Source organism: Pseudophryne corroboree, chromosome 1 (assembly GCF_028390025.1).
Source record: "Pseudophryne corroboree isolate aPseCor3 chromosome 1, aPseCor3.hap2, whole genome shotgun sequence".
In the NCBI taxonomy this organism is placed as follows: domain Eukaryota; kingdom Metazoa; phylum Chordata; class Amphibia; order Anura; family Myobatrachidae; genus Pseudophryne; species Pseudophryne corroboree.
Window position 1 is genome coordinate 506,764,682 of NC_086444.1, and position 23,121 is coordinate 506,787,802.

At 48.0% G+C, this 23,121-nt stretch overlaps 1 protein-coding gene and 1 long non-coding RNA gene across 2 annotated transcripts in view; one reads left to right on the forward strand and one right to left on the reverse strand.

The window, feature by feature from the left end:
* Nucleotides 1–23,121, forward strand: part of LOC134896075 (uncharacterized) — a 215,556-nt gene that overhangs the window by 174,593 nt on the left and 17,842 nt on the right. The gene's annotated exons all lie outside the window — the stretch shown is intronic.
* The window catches only part of C1H9orf85 (chromosome 1 C9orf85 homolog), a 100,343-nt gene that overhangs the window by 13,245 nt on the left and 63,977 nt on the right, over nt 1–23,121 (reverse strand). Inside the window, exon 2 of the mRNA XM_063913886.1 lies at nt 8,978–9,084. Coding sequence (XP_063769956.1) covers nt 8,978–9,084 — 107 coding nt within the window. The remainder of the gene's footprint in view (nt 1–8,977; nt 9,085–23,121) is intronic.

Genomic DNA, 23,121 nt, shown 5'->3' on the forward strand with positions numbered 1-23,121 from the left:
ATTCTGTTTTGGAAATGTTGAGTTTGAGGTGGCGAGATGACATCCAAGATGAAATGGCAGACAGGCATCCAGTGACACTAGCCAATACAGATGGTGATAAATCTGGGGAGGATAGGTAGATTTGAGTATCATCAGCATACAAATGATACTGAAATCCGAAGGAGCTGATTAGTTTACCAAGAGAGGAGGTATAGATTGAGAAAAGCAGAGGACCTAAGACTGAGCCTTGCGGTACTCCAACTGACAGAGGTAGAGAAGAGGAGGTAGAATCAGAGAAGTGAACACTGAAAGATCGATTAGATAGGTAGGATGAGAACCAAGTAAGGGCTGTGTCCTGAAGACCTAGGGACTCTAGTGTTTGTATGAGAAGAGAGTGGTCAACAGTGTCAAAAGCAGCAGAGCGATCTAGAAGAATAAGTAGTGTGTAATGGCCTTTTGATCTAGCAGTGACCAGATCATTCACTACTTTGGTCAGTGCCGTCTCCGTGGAGTGTTGGGCACGAAAGCCTGACTGAAGTGGGTCCAGTAAGTTGTGGGAGTTAAGAAAGTGTGTATACATTTACACATACATACACAAATCTCCTATATATTAGCCCAGATCTGTGACTTTGTGACTCATTTGCTAACGCTGGGTGGAGTCACAAGGCTGGGCGGAGTCAAGTCACAGATGTGGCCTAATATATAGGAGAATAAATTGGAGAATCGGATAATATATAGCAGAATAGGATACTACATAGGAGAATAGGATATATATATATATATATATATATATATATATAACAGTGAATGCGAGGAGAGAGCAGCGGCAGCAGCAGCAGCAGGTTAAGGCTCCGTACAAGCACCGCCCCCCGACGACAGCCATTGGACTCATGGTGGAAGACAGCCCTGTGATTGGCCGCCCGTCCTGCTAGCAGCACAATCATTGTCTCCCGCTGGGTCCCCGCTCTCTTAGGCGGACGCTGCTGGTCACTGCGCTGAGAGGCGACGGAGAGTCAGGTAAGGTGCCTGTGTGCACCGTCCCCTGACACTGAGCCCCTCCCGGTCCACAGACTCACCACCTGGTCCCTGCAATATAAAGGGAGCTGAGGATGGTCTGTACCACGCAGACCACACCGCTCCTGTCCTCCTGCGTGATCCTGCGCGGGATGAGTTACATCCTCTCCCTGCTCTACGTGGCCTGGGGCACCAACTACATGTCCGCCAGTGTCCGCCTGAGAGAGCGGGGACGCAGCGGGAGCCAATCACTGCGCTGCTAGCAGCACGGCCGGTCCATCACAGGGCTGTCTTCCACCATGAGTCCAATGGCTGGCGGCGGGGGTCGGTGCTTTTACTGAGCCTATACCTTGCTGCCACTGCTGCTCGCTCCGCACATTCCTGCGCTCACTATGTACTGATATATATATATATATATATCTCCTATTCTCCTACTTATCCTATTCTCCTATATATTAGGCCACATCTGTGACTTGACTCCGCCCAGCGTTGTGACAAATGAGTCACAAAGTCACAGATCTGGGCTAATATATAGGAGATACCTAACTCCATTCCACCCACAGCACCCCCGCACCCGCTGCTACACCACCCGCAGCACCTCTCGACCCCATCCCCGCACCCGCCCCTCCCCCACCCACGGAACCCCTGCCCCTCACCCACCTGCCGCGCCACCGGACCCCAACACCACCTGCGGCACACCCGCCTTTTCCCCACCCACACCGCCTCTGGTTCCCCTCCCACATCCGCAACAGCCCTGCACCTGCCCTACCCTCATCACCTGCAGCGCCTCTGGACCCCATCCGCCGCACCCGCCCCTCCCCCCACCCACAGAACCCCTGCCCCTCACCCACCCACCGCGCCACCAGACCACCAACACCACCCGCTGCACACCCGCCCATTCCCCACCCACACCGCCTCCGGAACCCCTGCCACATCCGCAATAGCCCTGCATATGCCCCACCTCCAGCACCTCCACCGCTTCCCCACCTGCAGCGCCTCCGGATCCCCTCCCCCATCCACCTCCCCCAAGTCCCCCACCCACAGCACCTCCCGACCCCCTCTCCCATCCGCGCACCCCTCCGCATCCACCCCCCCCTCCACCCGCAGCGTCTACACACACCCTCCACCATACGCGGTAACCCCCGCACCCACTACATTATGTACAGCGTGCACTGCAGCCGCTGTTCACGCCCTCGCAAGGTGCTACGCCCCCTTCAACATCGGATGCCCTTTCGTCGTGCAATATGTAACCACTAACAATATTAGGCTTTAAGGTAATACTCCATATCATATAAATATTGCCCAGCCAAAGGATGTTTAGGGGTTATGGGGGCGTAGCCCCTTCCGACGGTGTGAAGAGCACCCGTAGGGTGCGATGAATCACCTAGTTGTACAATAATAGTCAATGGTGGCTTTTCATTATCTCCAAATGGACAGGTTACAGTTTTACCATATTAATATTTTTTGGACGGGATGCAGTCAAAATGCCGACAGTCGGGATCCCGGCGTTCATGGACATGTGTATCACATAATTTTTCTTACAATACCACTGATAACAGGGTGCTGCTTGCTTTATTGTAATAGTATTCGTCTATCCATCCCCACACTACAATGGGAAGGGAATCTGCTTAAGGAAAGTATCATCGTCTGGGTTTCAGTATTGAGGGGGTGTCCTGAAACATGGATCTGGTGACCCCTTGCAGTTTGGCCTCCTGACAGTCCACCCGATCCTTCTTAAGAACAATGGATATGCTCTCACCTTCAGAAGAAGTTGAAACTGCTTTTACTGTGGCATTTCAGCTAGGAGTAATTCACTACCATATATGTAGCACAGAGCCCCCCCAACCATGCCAATTTTGGTGGGACAGTCCATCTTTCGGTCATGGTTTACCCAATACCACATGACAACATATGTATATCTACAGTACTAATTGGTTAATGTCTATCCAGTCGGAGAGGGGGGCTACTCTGTGCCAGTAGCAGAAAAAGTAATGGGGCGGAACAAGGTGACCCAGCATATGGCAGGTCCATTTACTAGTATGTAGGCCGTGAACTGTGCCTACCCTCCCAAATATCTTCCGCCATAATCAAGGAGATGGGACAGACCAGGAGGGAATTATTTTGCCGTACTTGGCCAGGCATGGGAAAATAGGAAATTTAATACCTGCCGGTAATCTTTTCTCGCAGTCCCTAGTAGATACTGGGGAACTTTACTTTAGTACCGTAGGGTATAGATCGGGTCCACTGGAACCTGGCACTTTAAAACCTTTAGTATGTGTGTGCTGGCTCCTTCCTCTATGCTCCTCCTACCAGACTCAGTCTAGGAAAACTGCCCGAGGAGATGGACATACCATGAGAGAAGAAAACATAGACAACAGCGGTGAGGCAACAAGCCAACACACAACCTAATGAACAGGAGCGCTAACCGAACAGAGGATAGCTACAACCATCAGAACAAGGACAGCAAAGCTAATCCAACATAGGAAAGGGGCTGCAACTGTGGCCCAACCAATACTTACATCCAGTAATCAGGAACGAAGCACTAAGGCGGGCGCCCAGTATCACTACGGACTACGAGAAAAGGAATTACCGGTAGGTATTAAATTCCTATTTTCTCTTACGTCCTAGTGGGTACTGGGGAACTGTACTTTAGTACCGTGGGGAAGTCCCAAAGCTCCCAAAACCGCCTGACCAAACTGAAGGTCATCCTTGGCCAAGGTGTCGAACCTATAGAACTTCACAAACGTGTTCTAACCAGACCAAGTAGCAGCTCAGCACAACTGTAAAGCCGATACACCCCGGGCAGCCGCCCAGGAAGAACCCACCGACCTTGTGGAGTGGGCCTGAATAGATGTCGGCAAAGGTTGTGTAACAGAGGAGGCACTAAAACCACAACTCCCATCTGTAAAAGTTTCTGAATGGCTTCTTGCAAGGTAACTTTTGCTGCGGGTAAAGATGGCAAGCTTGACCTGAAAATTCTGTGGAAGAGGAAGTGTTCCAACCGGTATCCGTGAGAAATTAGGGCCCTCAGCCAAGGATCCCGGCAGAACTTTGCCCACACGTGGGTGAAGTGTTGAAGGCGAGCACCTACAGGAAAGTCACCCTGTTGTTGGGGTCAACCGTCATGCGGAAGGCTTTGTGGTAGAGGTTCCAGGGTTTTGGTCCAAGTAAGCTGCAGCTGCAGGTTTTCGGGACTTACCACGAGCAATGGAGGCTCCTCGGCCTCTGAACCTTGCCACACGAAAGGACTGCAAGGGGGGTCCAGCGTAAGAACATCTAGCAGGTGGCGCAGCCGACGGCAGACAAGTAGACTTACCCGCCATTGCCTGAGAAATACATTTATTTAATTTGTCTCCAAACAAGGCATCACCTGTAAAGGGAAGATTTTCCACCACCCTTTTTGGAATCAGCATCCGCTGACCATTGACATAACCACGGAGCTCTGCGGGTCGAGACCACCATAGCAGAAGTATGGCCATTTATCTGACACAATTCTTTAACAGCTTTGCTCATAAAGTTTGCAGCATCTTGTATGTGCTGCAGCAGGGTAATGACCTCATCCTGGGGCAGAGAGTTAAATCCATTAATAACACTATCAGACCACTTGACCACTGCCCTCGACATCAAACCACACACTAACGTGGGACGTTGTCCTACACCCGCTGCCGTATATATTGCTTTAAGAGTGGTCTCAATTTTACGGTCAGCTGGGTCTTTCAGGGATATTGCCCCAGGTACCGGCAGTACCAATTTTCTTGACAGTCTGGACACAGACGTATCAACTGATGGGGGGGAAGGGGGTTTCCCATACCTTCCTGTCCTCGGCTGGGAGGGCAAAAGTAGATAAAAACCTCTGAGGAGTTTTGAATTTCTTGTCAGGGTTCACCCATGCCTCCCTGGCCAGGGAGTTTAAGTCCTTTGATAGAGGAAACGTGGCTGAAGATTTTGGTTTTACATTAAAGTACAATTCTTCATCTGGTTCTGCCTGATCGGGTAAGTTAAGAACCTCCCTCACAGCATAGATGAGGGCCTCTACCCCGGGTAACAGAGTGCTGTCCTCCTCCATATCATCAGTGTCATCCAAATCAGGAAGGTCAGAATCAGAATCAGACTGGAGCACCTGTGGAAGTGAGCGTTTATGTGAAACCAACAGAGAGGGCTGAGAAGCCTTTCTGTTATCTGCAGCTTTAGCCATACAATCAACAGACTGTCTTAACACCTGTCTCTCCTTCCTAGCTGCAGTTCTGAATTAACATTATGAATCATGCTCTTAAAAGTATCTAACCAGTCAGGTCCCTGTGAACTGTTTTCCTTTGGGGAAAATGAACACTGTTCACACATGAGGGACCCCTCAGAAGAAGGGGTAGAATTACAAGCAGTATACATAACTTTGTCAGCAGACATGATTTAACAGTGACACTATAGCAAACCTCACTGAATACCTCCACACAGACCCTGGAGAGCCCCTGGAGGGACACAGAGAAAATGGAGACCAGCACACAAACACAGCAGCGTAGTGTACCGCTGTGTATATAGATCACACTACCTATGTGAAGCAGTGCTACCGCTGATGTGCTCCCTCCCTGCTATGACCCCCTGCTACCAGTACAGAGTCTGAACAGCCTGTGCCTGTGGAGGAACAGCTTGCATGCAGCCTTGTGATCCGCAGCAGCAGGAAATGGTGCCTTTTCCGCCTCTGGTCCCTCTCTCCGGGAAGCCCCGCCCCCATAATGGTGTGCGGTCCCTATGAAATTATACTGGCTGTATCAATGTTAAAACATACTAACATAACATTTCTGTCAGATGCTGAGCACCCTGTGGAGTTACAAACTCCTCTAAGCCAGTGTGGTCCGCGGCGGGCACCGCAGCTCGTGGCCTGTGACCGCCGCGCGACATGCTGCCAAACTGCACCGGGACCCCGGTGTTAACACTTACCGCACCTGCGTCTCTTCGGCATCTGTTAGAGGGTGGCGGCTTGCTGCTGGTGTGTGCACACACAGTGTGGTGTGTGAAACAGCACCTCAGGAGCTCAGTGTCCTGTCAGCAGGGATTACAAACCATTAACCCTCAGGAGGTTGGTTCGGTCCCCCCTCCAAGTCCCACGAAGCAGGTAGACTGGTTGCCAACCAACAAACTAAAATAAAAATGTAAGGAAACGCTCTGGAGTTATGTATCCGGCTCCTTGGGCACATTTTTCTAAACTGAGTCTGGTAGGAGGGTCATAGAGGGAGGAGCCAGCACACAAATACACACACTAAAGGTTTTAAAGTGCCAGGCTCCAGTGCATCCGATCTATACCCCACGGTACTAAAGTACAGTTCCCCAGTATCCACTAGGACGTAAGAGAAAATATAATGGAGAGAGAGTGGGTTGACTGGCTTTATGCCAAGCCCACATTACCAGTCTATATGACTGAGATTGACGTGTGAGAGATGGGATGGGACAGACAATTGTAAATTACATTGGGTAATTAACTGCAGTCCAGGGGAGGGGATGGACACGGTGTATGAGGAGTCTTAAACTTACTAGTGAACAATAACAGTCTAAACACTCACAACATTCCCTACAAAATAAACTATACATACTTTCCAAAATATACCCATAGGAATAGAGTGCCTAGAGGGGCATATTTTTCAAATAAATCTGCATGTTACACTGGCCTATACAAGAAGCTGTTCTAACGATATAATACCCTTTTGCCATGGCCTGCTCACAGCAGGTTTATGCAAGTGTTAACGGACAATGGGGTAGATGTATTAACCTGGAGAGGGCATAAGGAAGTGCTAAACCAGTGATAAATGCAAGGTGAAAAACGCACCAGCCAATCAGCTCCAATATGTAAATTAATAGTTAACAGCTGATTGGCTGTTCCATTTAACACCTTGCACTTATCACTGGTTTATCACTTCTTTATGCCTTCTCCAGCTTAATACATCTGCCCCAGTGTCTCCCTGCTAAATGGTGAGGTTACTGTTGACTATCAAAATCATTGCTAGATGTAACAGTGCCATGGAAACAGTATTTGGTTATAACAAACTAGCATATCTGGCACATCCATAAAGCCTAAGCTCAATGTTTTCCAAGTACAGCTATGCATGCATGCCACGGCGTACGCACAGATGTGCAGTTGTGTTTGAGATGCAGTGTCCAAAGTGTCTCTGAAATGTGCTGGGAGTTCCTGGATGGCGAGTAAGAGGTGGCTATTCAGATGCACGGAGAGATATAAGGGGTGTTGCTTAAACACTCACACTGTGAGCCATACTGCACCTAGCATAGGGCAGGTGCAAGTTTTCATGGTGCGACAGATGGCTGCGTTTTTCAGCATCTAAAGTGGTGCCTTAATCCTTGCACGTGCAGGTGCATGGATGTACACCGGGGAAGGGCTTGTAGTAACATACAATGGCAAATGACGCACAGGCGAACATGGTCCAAATTAGAATTAGCCCACATTTGTCATCAAAACAGGATCATCACAATCCAGTCAATGACGGTGCTCATTTTGCATCATCCTCTTCTCCACACAATTTCACTATCAACATGTCCCTTCATCTCTATATTCACCCTGCCCCCTCTCATCATTATCATCGTCATCACCACCCTGCTCCACCCTCTCCTTAATCTCATCATAATCATATTACCTACTATCCCTGTCATCAATTACCCTTGGAGATAGGTTCCATAGGTATAATTTTTGGTGACATGGCAACAGTCTTTTATCGAGCACTGACTAAACCTCAAGTTGATCCTCCATATATAGTGACCTTGCAACTCAGACAACTATTTATGTAAAATATTCCATACTGTGACATATAGGGGGGAATTAAATTTTTTGAAAAGTCAGTTCTGTGTCTGTTTTTTCCTATCTAATAGACAGGAAGGGGGGGAAACAGACACCCAACCGACTTTTCAAACAATTGAATTCCACCCACAAATGTATTGTTTTCTCAATTATTACACCTTATATTATACAGCTTTCACTGTAACAAGTATGCAAAATATTTATGTTAACTTTTTAAAGACATGTATGGCTTTCACATGGTTTAAAACAGTACTGTGAATAGCATATAAAGGTTGGGGTTTAGAGTGATGTTCTGCCGCAATGTTTAGTTAGCCACATATTACTAGATTTCATGTGCACCACCATATGGAGTGAGGGAAAATGAGTAGATACTCTTTGCGTAGTGCGTTCTAGAGGCACTTTGCCGCCATCACGCTACACCGAATTCCCTTCAAAGACTGGAAACGCATGCACTTTTAAGGGATCCTGCTGTTCATATTTAAACACCACCATCCATTACAAATTAACACAGCTATTTCTCCCAATACATGGGCTTTTCAAAGCACTCACAGTTCGAGACCACTGATGCATGAAAGATACAAAATAATGGAGTGCACTATGGGATGATCACCTTTTGTGGTGCTGGTGACCAGGAAGGGACACCTAAATCTCTGCTGCTACACATATATACTGTAGTCCTCTGCAGTAAGAATGAACGGTAAGGACCATCTTCCAGGAAAGGCAAGAATACTGTAGGATTACTCGTAACACAGTTACATGGGGGAATAGAATCAGCTATTATAATGGTTTATTGAAAACTTCAGACGCACGTAAACACTTCCATTACTGAAGCTTCTAAAAACCTCCTAATAAATGTAAGCACGCTGTAATTATCAAAATACATGAATGGAACTGGTACGAGAAGGTAAGCCTCATATATCCTTCAGGTGCAGTTTCCATTTTAGTTTGTGTTTAAAGTCTCATCACAGACAGTTTTAATGATGGATGTCTTTCAAGAAAGATTTTATTCACCACTGTTAATGTTCCAGCCATGCACTTTATGGGAGAAGTCTCAGATTTCAGATAAAAGCTTTATTGTTTTCCTACTCATTCATGTTCTCCCCAAAGGCATTAACAGGAAGCTTGATGACACAGTGTGTAAATTATCCAGATGTAGCAGCGAGTCACAACAGTGCTGGAACTTACCATTTCTTAGGCTGAGATAGCGGCTTGTACTTGCTGTATTTCACACGCCACTCCAGCACGTCCTTGCAGTGTTGGCATACTCCATCATGCTGCTTAGAGTTTATCTTCTAGAAGATATAAATAAGAGAAAAGGGTGTTAGTATGGATGTCATTCTGTTTTTATCCATTAATAATCATCTATTATCACAGATTACCTCCACATAATGTTTTTATACAAAGTAAAAAGACCATTATAACAGCTTTCAGTCATGACCTGGTGCATGGATATAAACAAAATCCCCTACTGCTGCTATTCTCAATGCATACTGTATATTAATACAACAGCCCAGCCTCTGGTTTTGAATGAGTCACAATTAGTAACAGTACAACACTCTCTCATATGCAGGCAAATACAATCATATAGGATAGTAAATCTCACCAGTCACTGTTCTTCAGACCGTTTTTTAATTCGACACAATTCGACAGTCAGACACCCTGCCGCCGGGACCCGAATTCGACATATTCAATAAAAAACGGATTCGACAGTCCCGCTGTCGAAAAACGGACCAATTGACAGATAGTGTGCGTCCTGGATTCGACTTTTTGGACGGCACAAAAGTGTTTAAAAAACCCAGAAAAAAATTGCGTGGGGTCCCCCCTCCTAAGCATAACCAGCCTCGGGCTCTTTGAGACGGTCCTGGTTGTAAAAATACAGGGGGGAAATTGACAGGGGATCCCCTGTATTTTTACAACCAGCACCGGGCTCTGCATCTGGTCCTGGTGCAAAAAATACGGGGGACAAAAAGCGCAGGGGTCCCCCGTATTTTTAACACCAGCACCGGGCTCCACTAGTCAGAGAGATAATGCCACAGCCGGGGGACACTTTTATATCGGTCCCTGCGGCCCTGGCATTAAATCACTAACTAGTCACCCCTGGCCGGGGTACCCTGGAGGAGTGGGGACCCCTTAAATCAAGGGGTCCCCCCTCCAGCCACCCAAGGGCCAGGGGTGAAGCCCGAGGCTGCCCCCCCCCCCCCCCGCATCCAAGGGCTGCGGATGGGGGGCTGATAGCCTTGTGTCAAATAAAAGAATATTGTTTTATGTAGCATAACTACAAGTCCCAGCAAGCCTCCCCCGCAAGCTGGTACTTGGAGAACCACAAGTACCAGCATGCGGGGGGGAAACGGGCCCGCTGGTACCTGTAGTTCTACTGCAAAAAAAATACCCAAATAAAAACAGTACACGCACACTGTGAAAGTAAAACTTTATTACATACATGCACGCCGACACACACATACTTACCTATGTTCACACGCCAACTCTGTCCACTTCTTCATGTAGAATCCATGGGGTACCTGAAAATAAAATTATACTCACAAAAATCCTGTGTAGCATCTGTCCTATTCTCCTTGTAATCCACGTACTTGGCAAAAAAACAAACCGCATTACCCGGACCACGCACTGAAAGGGGTCCCATGTTTACACATGGGACCCCTTTCCCCGAATGCCGGGACCCCACGTGACTCCTGTCACAGAGGGTCCCTTCAGCCAATCAGGGAGCGCCACGTCGTGGCACTCTCCTGATTGGCTGTGCATTTCTGAGCTCAGACGGTGCATAGCACTATGCCGCTCCATTATTTTCAATGGTGGGAACTTTGCGGTCAGCGGTGAGGTTACTCGCGGTCAGCCGCTGACCGCGAGTAACCTCACCGCTGACCGCAAAGTTCCCACCATTGAAGATAATGGAGCGGCATGTGCCGTCTGACAGTTCAGACGCGCACAGCCAATCAGGAGAGTGCCACGACTTGGCGCTCCCTGACTGGCTGAAGGGACCCTCTGTGACAGGAGTCACGGGGGGTCCCGGCATTCGGGGAAAGGGGTCCCATGTGTAAACATAGGACCCCTTTCAGTGCGTGGTCCGGCTTTTGCGTTTTATTTTTTTGCCAAGTACGTGGATTACAAAAAAGAAGAGGACAGATCTACACTGGATTATGGTGAGTATAACTTTATTTTCAGGTACCCCGTGGATTCTACATATAGTTTGTGTAATCCCGCACCAGTTTTTTAACTATAAATTTTCTTGTGTATACAATTCAAATGTATTATGGTACTTTCTGCGTTACTGAAAATATTTTGGGTTTTCTCGACCCTGTATGACCCTGTACGCAGGTGCCCTCCAAATGCTTTTGAGTCCTGGACTCATATGAAGCTACCAAAGAAAAAAGAAGAAGCATTTTCTTGGACGCACTCTACCACTAATTGTTTACTTAAAATGTCTATTCTTTATTAGATATACATTAAAATTTAAGGAATTGGTGAAATATTAAAATATAGTGTGAATAAGAAAAACAGAATGTGATAATAAAAACTACTCGTTTCCGAATGGTGATCCCTCAAAGTATTATCTCAATAAAGGCTATATTGCCTATGACATAGTATCCATGTCTTTTATTAGTGTTGTCCTTTAAACTGCTTTTTAATGAGTACAACAGGCTGCCAGTATTATTGCTTATCCTTTAGCAACAATTTCAAGTATGCTCTCATACAATGTAGCTACTATTGCTGTTCTTATAAATTGTAGCTTATAAATATTGCTGGCTTTATTCCAAGGATGTGTCACTGCTAGTCTTTCATGCAGGGGAGATATTACCTCCACTAATTATCCTTGATACCCACAATTACTTGCAAATATATTCTTATATGCTACAGCTATTAGATATTAGCTTGATTTTATTATATATTGCCCAGTTATCTGTGATTAACACACCATCCTTTCTATATTATTCAAGGGATGTCTTTCCCACCTTATCTAGTGTGTTATCTTATAAGCTATTTAGTAATCCGTTGGCCTGTATATATTAACCATCACACTTCCATCCCATCTGAGTGATTGCATATGTTTTAAGCAACCGTGCACAACACTGTTATTTCATTATAATCTCTCAGTGTCAGTAATACTTTCAATTCATTTAATATTCTGTCTGATAGTACTGATTATTAGTAGAGAGTAATTAGATTTAATGTATTGCGATCACAGCACTATGTAACTTTATAGGCTGTGATCATAGAAGATACAGGTGAGCACTGAAAGCCGGCCGCCCGTCTTAATGCCGCTGGCCGCACTGATCTCAGCGTGTGTGCGGGCTGACGCCGGGACTCCCCGCTCTCTCTCTCTCCGTCTGACGGCTTCACTCACGAAGCCGCTGCCGGCAGCGGAGATCGTGAGAGGGAGCGATCGCGGTCTATTGCTTAACTCAGAGGAGGACAACACAATTGCATTTACACTTATAGACACATTATTATCTTTTGTTTAACTTTGAGTTTTAACACCACCCGGAAGCAGCCCACGGGCGTTCCACCTTAGGCTTCCTCAGGGCGCTAACCAGAGCCAGGATTTCCGTCTCCTTATATCCCCCACATACAGGGCCGGTGCAAGGTTTCTAGGCGCCCTAGGCAAAGCTGCACAATAGTGCCCCTGCCTTCACCTATACCCTCCCCCCAGCTGCTCACATACTGTACACACTTGACTTTTTAAAATTAGTATTAGATTTATTTTTAGATTTACAACATAAATTATAACAACAATAAATAACACTGTAACAGTAACAGCAATAACCTTGGAACAATTTATACATTTTTTAAAGTAAAAAAACCCTTCAGCATATGTCAGTTAAACAGCTTGAATTACCCCAAAGGCAAGCTTGCACTTACCTTTGAAATAATTATACACGGTGGAGTCACATTATTATGACCCCCTCCTACATGTGATGTTGGCAGCATGTAGACCATGAAGTATGCCACGTGTTGTGCGCTGGCTTGGTGGGTATATAAGGTGTGCCGTTTGCACACATATCACTCGTTGCTGTCATTGGTAAAAGAGGCGGTTCATCAGAGTTGCAAAAAGGAATGATTATTAGCTTTTGGGCCAAGGGCGGCAGTATTTCTGAAACAGCGGAGTGTGTGAAATGTCCATGTGCTGCTGCAGGTGTACTGTGACTGGACAAATGGCAACATTGCAAATAATTGACGTGGAAACTGGAAACTGCGGAGCACTACGTGCCACTGGTGTGAGAGGTGAATGTTGGCTGCGAAGATGCACGAGGGCCGACCGACACACTACAGTGGAGCAGCTCACCGACACAGTGAATCTGGGGCTAAAACAACAGCTCAGCTCCATCTAGCTGCCCTCCATGATGCTGCGCACAGCAGTTACTCTGGCTATTAGTCATAATACTGTGACTTGGCCGTGTGTGTGTGTGTGTGTGTGTGTGTGTGTGTGTGTGTGTGTGTGTGTGTGTATATATATATATATATATATACATACACACAGATAGATAGATAGATAGATAGATAGATAGATAGATAGATAGATAGATAGATAGACACACTAGTCAACAGTTGCTCATAATTGAGCATGCATTATTTCTCAACAACCTGACCATTTGTTAACATTCGCTGAATTTATTGCAAATCTACATAACACACTATCAAACAACACACAAACCATCAAAATCAGGGTTGTCATGCAGGAGTTGCTACTCTCACCAAAAATTTGCTTAGCCGATTAACACTCTCTCTATATATATATCTATATATATCTATATATATATATATATATATATATATATCTATACACACACACATATATACACACACATATATATACACACACACACACACACACACACACACACACACACACACACACACATACAAGGCCGCCATCAGGTTAGGACTGCTGGGAGTGGAGACCTGGACAGAGATGGTGGCTTGCCCCTGCCTCAATCGCGGGCCGATGTGCAGGGAAGTCTTCCCTGCACATCGGCACATCGACGTGTGACGTATCAGGGGTGGAGCACCAACGATTTGTGGCACCGGGGTAAACAGCTCCCAAAGTGCGCACCGGGATGGCTCCTAATCTCTCCACACAGCATTCAGGGTCCAGAAAAGTCCAATATAGCAACACTGCTTTTTGGTATCATACATGTTCACACCACTGCACAACAAGAACCACTATAGGACAGCTCATAAAATATTAATTTGGATACCAACTACCGTAAAAAAAAAAAATTCATAACATCAAGATTACACCAACACTTTGAAGACTAGGAGAAAAATATAACAAATACAGGTTGAGTATCCCATATCCAAAATGCTTGGGACCAGAGGTATTTTGGATTTGGGATTTTTCCGTATTTTGGAATAATTGCATACCATAATGAGATATCATGGTGATGGGACCTAAATCTAAGCACAGAATGCATTTATGTTACATATACACCTTATACACACAGCCTGAAGGTCATTTAATACAATATTTTTTATAACTTTGTGTATTAAACAAAGTTTGTGTACAATGAGCCATCAGAAAACAAAGGAAAAAATTCTGTATTTCGGAATATTTGGATATGGGACCATCAACTTGTATTATTCCTGCCAATAATCCAGCAATATAATACCAATATCTATTGGGACTGCACTTCTTTGATGGATCCCTCAGAGAGCACTAATGAGGAAAGAATCCCATAGGCTTCTATAGAGTGATGTCGGGTTTAGCTGGCTTTAACCTCGCTATCGGAAGCCTGGAGGCCAGGTCTTAGTACATACGGTAAATGCTGTAAAACCCTGGAAACAGGGTTTTATCACATTTTTCCATTCCCAGAGTGAGATGTAATCTGAAAAACATCCGTGGATTGTGACAGGAGGGGTAATGCTCTATATGCCATTAGTGAAAATATATAAGATGGTGATTACCAGGGGCAGGGTGGCAACTTTCAGCCAGCGGGGCAAACGCAAATAAGTGGCCCTGGCTTTTCAGATTTAAATACAGGATCGGCCACACAGACACAGGACTGGCCACACGAAGATTTACAGACATGGTACTGGCCACACTGACACATATACAGAGACGGAACTGGCCACACAGACAGATATACAGAAGTGGGATGGCTACACTGACAGATATACAGAAGTGGGACGGCTACACTGACAGATATACAGAAGTGGGACGGCTACACTGACAGATATACAGAAGTGGGATGGCTACACTGACAGATATACAGAGACAGGATGGCCACACTAATACATATACACACAGGACCAGTCACACTGACACATACACACACAGGACCGGCCACATACACACACAGGACCGGGCACACTGAAATGCACACAGAAAGGACCAGCCACACTGACACATATACAGACAGGAAAGGCCACACTGACACACATACATCCAGACCAGGAACACTGATACACATACAGAGAGGACTGGCCACACTGATACGTATACATACAGGACTGACCACACTGACAGATACAGCCCCTACAATAATAACACCACATCACCTCCCACAGTAGCATAAGAAAACTTACCAGCTGTACTTTGGCCTAGCGTCCTGTTCTTCCGTGGCTGCTCAGCTGTTCCTGCCCAATGACAGCTTGCTCAGCTCCCCAGCAGTGTCACACACACCGCACAGCAGCCTGACGTGCGTGCACATTACACCGGAGTCTCAGCCAGAGGAGCTTAGGGGGGTTGGGTATGGTATGCCGGCTGCTGGGTTCCCGGCGCTCAGTATACCGACACAGAGATCCCGGCATACAGAATGCCGACAGGGGGTGGCATTTTTAGCATTCAGGATTCCGGTGTCGGCATGCTGACCCCCGGGATCCCGAGCGCCGGCATACGAACTACATCCCTCTCTACCTGCCTCCCACAGCCAGCCAGCTAAGAAGCACAAAAACTGTACGAAGCGGCAGCTACCACTGTTTGTATATATTGGAAGTAGTTTGTGGCGCACAGGCAATAATGGAATCCAAAACAGTATGACTTCAAGTCATACAGTTTTGGATTCCATTATTGCCTGAGAGTGCCGCCAACTACTTTATATATATATATATATATATATATATATATATATATATATATATATTCAGTATATAGCCAAAAATATACATACATTTCATTGGTAACAGAAAGGGGTACCCTATCTGTTACATACCCCCAGAGCCACTGCTGCCCCCTTTTCTTTAATCCCTGTGCTAGACTCCCAGACCCCATGTGCCTCTTGAACAAAATAGGCACGTAGCATGTTTGGAATGGATCATGAAGGGGGGGGGGGAGAATATATGCAGGTATGCGATCGTGGGGTGGGAGGCATAATCTCGGGGGGGGGGGGTAACATGCGGGACACTGCACTCTGCATATACGAGGGTGTGTGCCGGCCGGGTGCTATGGGCGCGCAGAAGGGGAGGTGAGGACGAGGATTGCGGAGGAGGGAGCAGCTGCAGACAGCGCACATAAGAGCCGATTGGTTACACACACTGTCTGTGGCTGTGCTGGCGGCTGGCTGATAAACAGTTGGGCGGCCGTCCCTGCTCGCTCCTCATCTCTTAAGGAGCTCAGCTACTGCTACACTAATAATAAAGTAATCATTTTTTTTTCCGCGAGCGGGAGTCGCCGCCCTCTAGTGGCCGGCGCCCATAGGCAGCTGCCTAAAGCTGCCTAATGGTGGCGCCGGCCCTGCCCACATATTGTTTTGATTGGATCTAAAGGCTGTCAATCATTCAGATCCTGCTGCCCGTGGATTCTACTTGGAGAAGTGGACAGAGTCGGCGTGTGAACATAGGTAAGTATGTGTGTGTCGGCGTGCATATATGTAATAAAGTTTTACTTTCACGGTGTGCGTGTACTGTTTTTATTTGGGTATTTTTTTTGCAGTAGAACTACAGGTACCAGTGGGCCCGTCTCCCCCCCGCATGCTGGTATTTGTGGTTCTCCAAGTACCAGCTTGCGGGGGAGGCTTGCTGGGACTTGTAGTTCTGCTACAAAAAAAATAAGATTTTACTTACCGGTTAATCTATTTCTCGTAGTCCGTAGTGGATGCTGGGGACTCCGTAAGGACCATGGGGAACAGACGGGCTCCGCAGGAGACAGGGCACTCCAAGAAAGAATTAGGATACTGGCGTGCACTGGCTCCTCCCTCCATGTCCCTCCCCCAGACCCCAGCCAAAGAAACCGTGCCCGGAAGAGCTGACAGTACACGGAAAGGATTTTGGAATCCAGGGTAAGACTCATACCAGCCACACCAATCACACCGTATAATTCGTGATAAACTTACCCAGTTAACAGTATGAACAACAACAGAGCATCAGATAAACCCTGATGCAACCATAACATAACCCTTATGTAAGCAATAACTATATACAAGTATTGCAGAAGAAGTCCGCACTTGGGACGGGCGCCCAGCATTCACTACGGACTACGAGAAATAGATTTACCGGTAAGTAAAATCTTATTTTCTCTAACGTCCTAGTGGATGCTGGGACCATGGGGATTATACCAAAGCTCCCAAACGGGCGGGAGAGTGCGGATGACTCTGCAGCACCGAATGAGCAAACACAAGGTCCTCCTCAGCCAGGGTATCAAACTTGTAGAACTTTGCAAAAGTGTTTGAACCCGACCAAGTTGCTGCTCGGCAAAGCTGTAATGCCGAGACCCCTCGGGCAGCCGCCCAAGAAGAGCCCACCTTCCTTGTGGAATGGGCTTTTACTGATTTTGGCAGCGGCAATCCAGCCGCAGAATGAGCCTGCTAAATCCTGTTACAGATCCAGCGAGCAATAGTTTGCTTTGAAGCAGGAGCACCCAGCTTGTTGGGTGCATACAGGATAAACAGTGACTCAGTTTTCCTGACTCTCGCCGTTCTGGCCACATAAACCTTCAAAGCCCTGACCACATCTAGCAACTCGGAATCCCCCAAGTCACGAGTAGCCACAGGCACCACAATAGGTTAGTTCATATGAAAAGATGACACCACTTTTGGCAGAAATTGTGGACGGGTCCGCAATTCTGCCCTGTCTACGTGGAAAACCAGATAGGGGCTTTTATGTGACAAAGCCGCTAATTCTGACACACGCCGGGCTGAAGCCAAGGCTAACAGCATGACCAGCTTCCACGTGAGAAATTTTAACTCCACGGTTTTAAGTGGCTCAAACCAGTGTGATTTCAGGAAACTCAACACCACGTTAAGATCCCAAGGTGCCACTGGAGGCACAAACGGGGGCTGAATATGCAGCACTCCCTTTACAAACGTCTGAACTTCAGGAAGAGAAGCCAGTTCTTTTTGAAAGAAAATGGATAGGGCTGAAATCTGGACCTTAATGGAACCCAATTTTAGGCCCAAAGTCACTCCCGACTGTAGGAAGTGAAGGAAACGGCCCAGCTGGAATTCCTCTGTAGGGGCATTCCTGGCCTCACACCAAGCAACATATTTTCGCCATATACGGTGATAATGTTTAGCCGTCACGTCCTTCCTAGCCTTTATCAGCGTAGGAATAACCTCATCCGGAATGCCTTTTTCTGCTAGGATCCGGCGTTCAACCACCATGCCGTCAAACGCAGCCGCGGTAAGTCTTGGAATAGACAGGGCCCCTGTTGCAACAGATCCTGTCTTAGAGGCAGAGGCCATGGGTCCTCTGTGAGCATTTCTTGCAGCTCTGGATACCAAGTCCTTCTTGGCCAATCCGGAACAATGAGTATTGTTCTCACTCCTCTTTTTCTTATGATTCTCAGCACCTTGGGTATGAGAGGAAGAGGAGGAAACGCATAAACCGACTGGAACACCCACGGTTGTTACTAGTGCGTCTACAGCTATCGCCTGAGGGTCTCTTGACCTGGCGCAATACCTCTGTAGCTTTTTGTTGCGGCGGGATGCCATCATGTCCACCTGTGGCAGTTCCCACCGACCTGCAATCTGCGCGAAGACTTCTTGATGAAGTCCCCACTCTCCCGGGTGGAGGTCGTGCCTGCTGAGGAAGTCTGCTTCCCAGTTGTCCACTCCCGGAATGAACACTGCTGACAGTGCTCGTACGTGATTCTCCGCCCACCGAAGAATTCTGGTGGCTTCCGCCATCGCCACCCTGCTCCTTGTGCCGCCTTGGCGGTTTACATGAGCCACTGCGGTGATGTTGTCTGATTGAATCAGTACCGATTGGTTGCGAAGCAGGGTCTCCGCTTGACTTAGGGCGTTGTATATGGCCCTTAGTTCCAGGATATTGATGTGAAGGCAAGTCTCCTAACTTGACCACAGACCCTGGAAATTTCTTCCCTGTGTGACTGCCCCCCACCCTCGGAGGCTTGCATCCGTGGTCACCAGGACCCAGTCCTGAATGCCGAATCTGCGGCCCTCGAGAAGGTGAGCACTCTGCAGCCACCACAGAAGAGACACCCTGGCCCTGGGGGATAGGGTGATCAGCCGATGCATCTGTAGATGCGATCCGGACCACTTGTCCAACAGATCCCATTGAAAGGTCCTCGCATGGAACCTGCCGAAGGGAATGGCCTCGTATGACGCCACCATCTTTCCCAGGACTCGTGCAGTGATGCACCGACACCTTTTTTGGTTTTAGGAGGTCTCTGATCAGTGTCATGAGTTCCTGAGCCTTCTCCGTCGGGAGAAAAACCTTCTTCTGGTCTGTGTCCAGAATCATGCCCAGGAAGGGCAGACGCATCGTAGGAATCAGCTGCGACTTTGGAATATTCAGAATCCAGCCGTGCTGTTGTAACACTTCCCGAGAGCGTGCTACGCTGATCAGCAACTGTTCTCTGGACCTCGCCTTTATGAGGAGATCGTCCAAGTATGGGATAATTGTGACTCCTTGCTTTCGCAGGAGCACCATCATTTCCGCCATTACCTTGGTAAATATTCTCGGTGCCGTGGAGAGACCAAATGGCAACGTCTGGAATTGGTAATGACAATCCTGTACCACAAATCTGAGGTACTCCTGATGTTGTGGATAAATGGAGACATGAAGGTAAGCATCCTTTATGTCCAGAGACACCATAAAATCCCCCTCCTCCAGGCTTGCGATGACCGCCCTGAGTGATTCCATCTTGAACTTGAACCTTTTCAGGTATATGTTCAAGGATTTTAAATTCAATATGGGTCTGACCGAACCGTCCGGTTTCGGTACCACAAACATTGTCGAATAGTAACCCCTTCCCTGTTGAAGGAGGGGAACCTTTACCACCACCTGCTGGAGATACAATTTGTGAATTGCAGCTAACACTATTTCCCTCTCTAAGAGGGAAGCTGGCAGGGCCAATTTGAGGTAACAGTGAGGGGGCATCTCTTCGAATTCCAGCTTGTATCCCTGAGACACAATCTCTATAGCCCAAGGATCCACCTGTGAGTGAACCCACTTGTGGCTGAAATTTCGGAGACGCGCCCCCACCGGGCCTGGCTCCGCCTGTGGTGCCCCAGCGTCATGCGGCGGATTTAGTAGAAGCCGGGGAGGACTTCTGTTCCTGGGAACTAGCTGTATTGTGCAGCTTCTTTCCTCTACCCCTGCCTCTGGCAAGAAAGGACGCACCTCGGACTTTCTTGCCTTTTTGTGGTCGAAAGGACTGCATTTGGTAATACGGTGCTTTCTTAGGTTGTGAGGGAACATATGGCAAAAAAATTTGACTTTCCAGCCGTAGCTGTGGAGACCAGGTCCGAGAGACCGTCCCCAAACAATTCCTCACCCTTGTAAGGTAAAACCTCCATGTGCCTTTTTGAGTCGGCATCGCCTGTCCATTGCCGAGTCCACAGGACCCTTCTGGCAGAAATCGACATTGCATTTATTCTAGAGCCCAGTAGGCTAATGTCTCTTTGAGCATCTCTCATATATAGGACAGCATCTTTTATATGCCCCAGGGTTTGTAATATAGTATCCTTGTCCAAGGTATCAAGTTCCTCAGATAAGGTATCTGTCCAAGCCGCTGCAGCACTACACATCCAGGCTGACGCAATCGCCGGCCGTAGTAAGGTACCTGAATGTGAATAAATGGATTTCAGGATACCCTCCTGCTTTCTATCCGCAGCATCTTTAAGGGTGGCCGTATCCTGTGACGGCAGGGCTACCCTCTTGGATAAGCGTGTTAAAGCTTTGTCTACCCTAGGGGAGGATTCCCAGCGCAACCTGTCCGTTGGCGGGAAAGGATACGCCATAAGCATCCGTTTGGAAATCTGCAGTTTTCTATCTGGAGATTCCCAAGCTTTTTCACATAACTCATTTAACTCATGTGAAGGGGGAAAGGTCATCTCTTGCCTTTTCTCCCCATACATATAAACCCTCTTGTCAGGGACTGGGGTTTCCTCTGTGATGTGCAACACATCTTTCATTGCTATAATCATGTAACGGATGGCTTTAGCCATTTTAGGCTGCAACTTTGCATCATCGCCATCGACACTGGAGTCAGAATCCGTGACGATATCTGTGTCAACAATTTGGGATAGTGGGCGCTTCTGAGACCCTGACGGCCTCTGCGATGTAGGATCAGGCATGGGTTGAGACCCTGACTGTCCCAAGGCTTCAGCTTTATCCAACCTTTTATGCAAGGAATTAACATTATCATTTAAAACCTTCCACATATCCATCCAATCGGGTGTCGGCGGCGACCCCACATTCATTTGTACCCGCTCTGTTTCCACATAGCCTTCCTCGTCAAACATGCCGACACAAGCGTACCGACACACCACACGCACAGGGGATGCTCTTTTTGAAGACAGTTCCCCCACAAGGCCTTTTGGAGAGACAGAGAGAGAGAGTATGCCAGCACACACCCCAGCGCTATATGACCCAGGAATCACACAGTAACTTAGTGTTAACCCAGTAGCTGCTGTATATACTGTTTTTGCGCCCCAAAAAGGGGCGTGGCATAACAAAAAGTGGGCGTGGTATAACTAAAAGTGGGCGTGGTATAACTAAAAAAAGGGACGTAGCCTTGCTGCGCAGAGTGTAATGACTGCCTCACACGAAATAACACATTGGCCCCCACAGGTAAAAACCTCAAACACATATGCCCCCACAGTGCCAGATACACATGCCCCCACAGTGCCATGTGCCCACAGTGCCAGATATGCCCCCACAGTGCCAGATACAGATATGCCCCCACAGTGCCAGATATGCCCCCACAGTGCCAGATTACAGATATGCCCCCACAGTGCCAGATATGCCCCCACAGTGCCAGATATGCCCCCACAGTGCCAGATACATATATGCCCCCACAGTGCCAGATACAGATATGCCCCCACAGCGCCAGATTACAGATATGCCCCCACAGTGCCAGATATGCCCCCACAGTGCCATGTGCCCGCAGAGCCAGATATGCCCCCAGTGCCACATATGACCCCACAGTGCCAGATTACAGATATGCCCCCACAGCGCCAGATTACAGATATGCCCCCACAGTGCCAGATATGCCCCCACAGTGCCATGTGCCCGCAGAGCCAGATATGCCCCCAGTGCCACATATGCCCCCACAGTGCCATGTGCCCACAGTGCCAGATATGCCCCCACAGTGCCAGATTACAGATATGCCCCCACAGTGCCAGATACAGATATGCCCCCACAGTGCCAGATACAGATATGCCCCCACAGCGCCAGATTACAGATATGCCCCCACAGTGCCAGATATGCCCCCACAGTGCCATGTGCCCGCAGAGCCAGATATGCCCCCAGTGCCACATATGACCCCACAGTGCCAGATTACAGATATGCCCCCACAGCGCCAGATTACAGATATGCCCCCACAGTGCCAGATATGCCCCCACAGTGCAATGTGCCCGCAGAGCCAGATATGCCCCCAGTGCCACATATGACCCCACAGTGCCATGTGCCCACAGTGCCAGATATGCCCCCACAGTGCCAGATACAGATATGCCCCCACAGTGCCATGTGCCCACAGTGCCAGATATGCCCCCACAGTGCCAGATTACAGATATGCCCCCACAGTGCCAGATATGCCCCCACAGTGCCAGATATGCCCCCACAGTGCCAGATATGCCCCCACAGTGCCAGATACAGATATGCCCCCACAGTGCCAGATACAGATATGCCCCCACAGCGCCAGATTACAGATATGCCCCCACAGTGCCAGATATGCCCCCACAGTGCCATGTGCCCGCAGAGCCAGATATGCCCCCAGTGCCACACATGACCCCACAGTGCCAGATTACAGATATGCCCCCACAGCGCCAGATTACAGATATGCCCCCACAGTGCCAGATATGCCCCCACAGTGCCATGTGCCCGCAGAGCCAGATATGCCCCCAGTGCCACATATGACCCCACAGTGCCATGTGCCCACAGTGCCAGATATGCCCCCACAGTGCCAGATACAG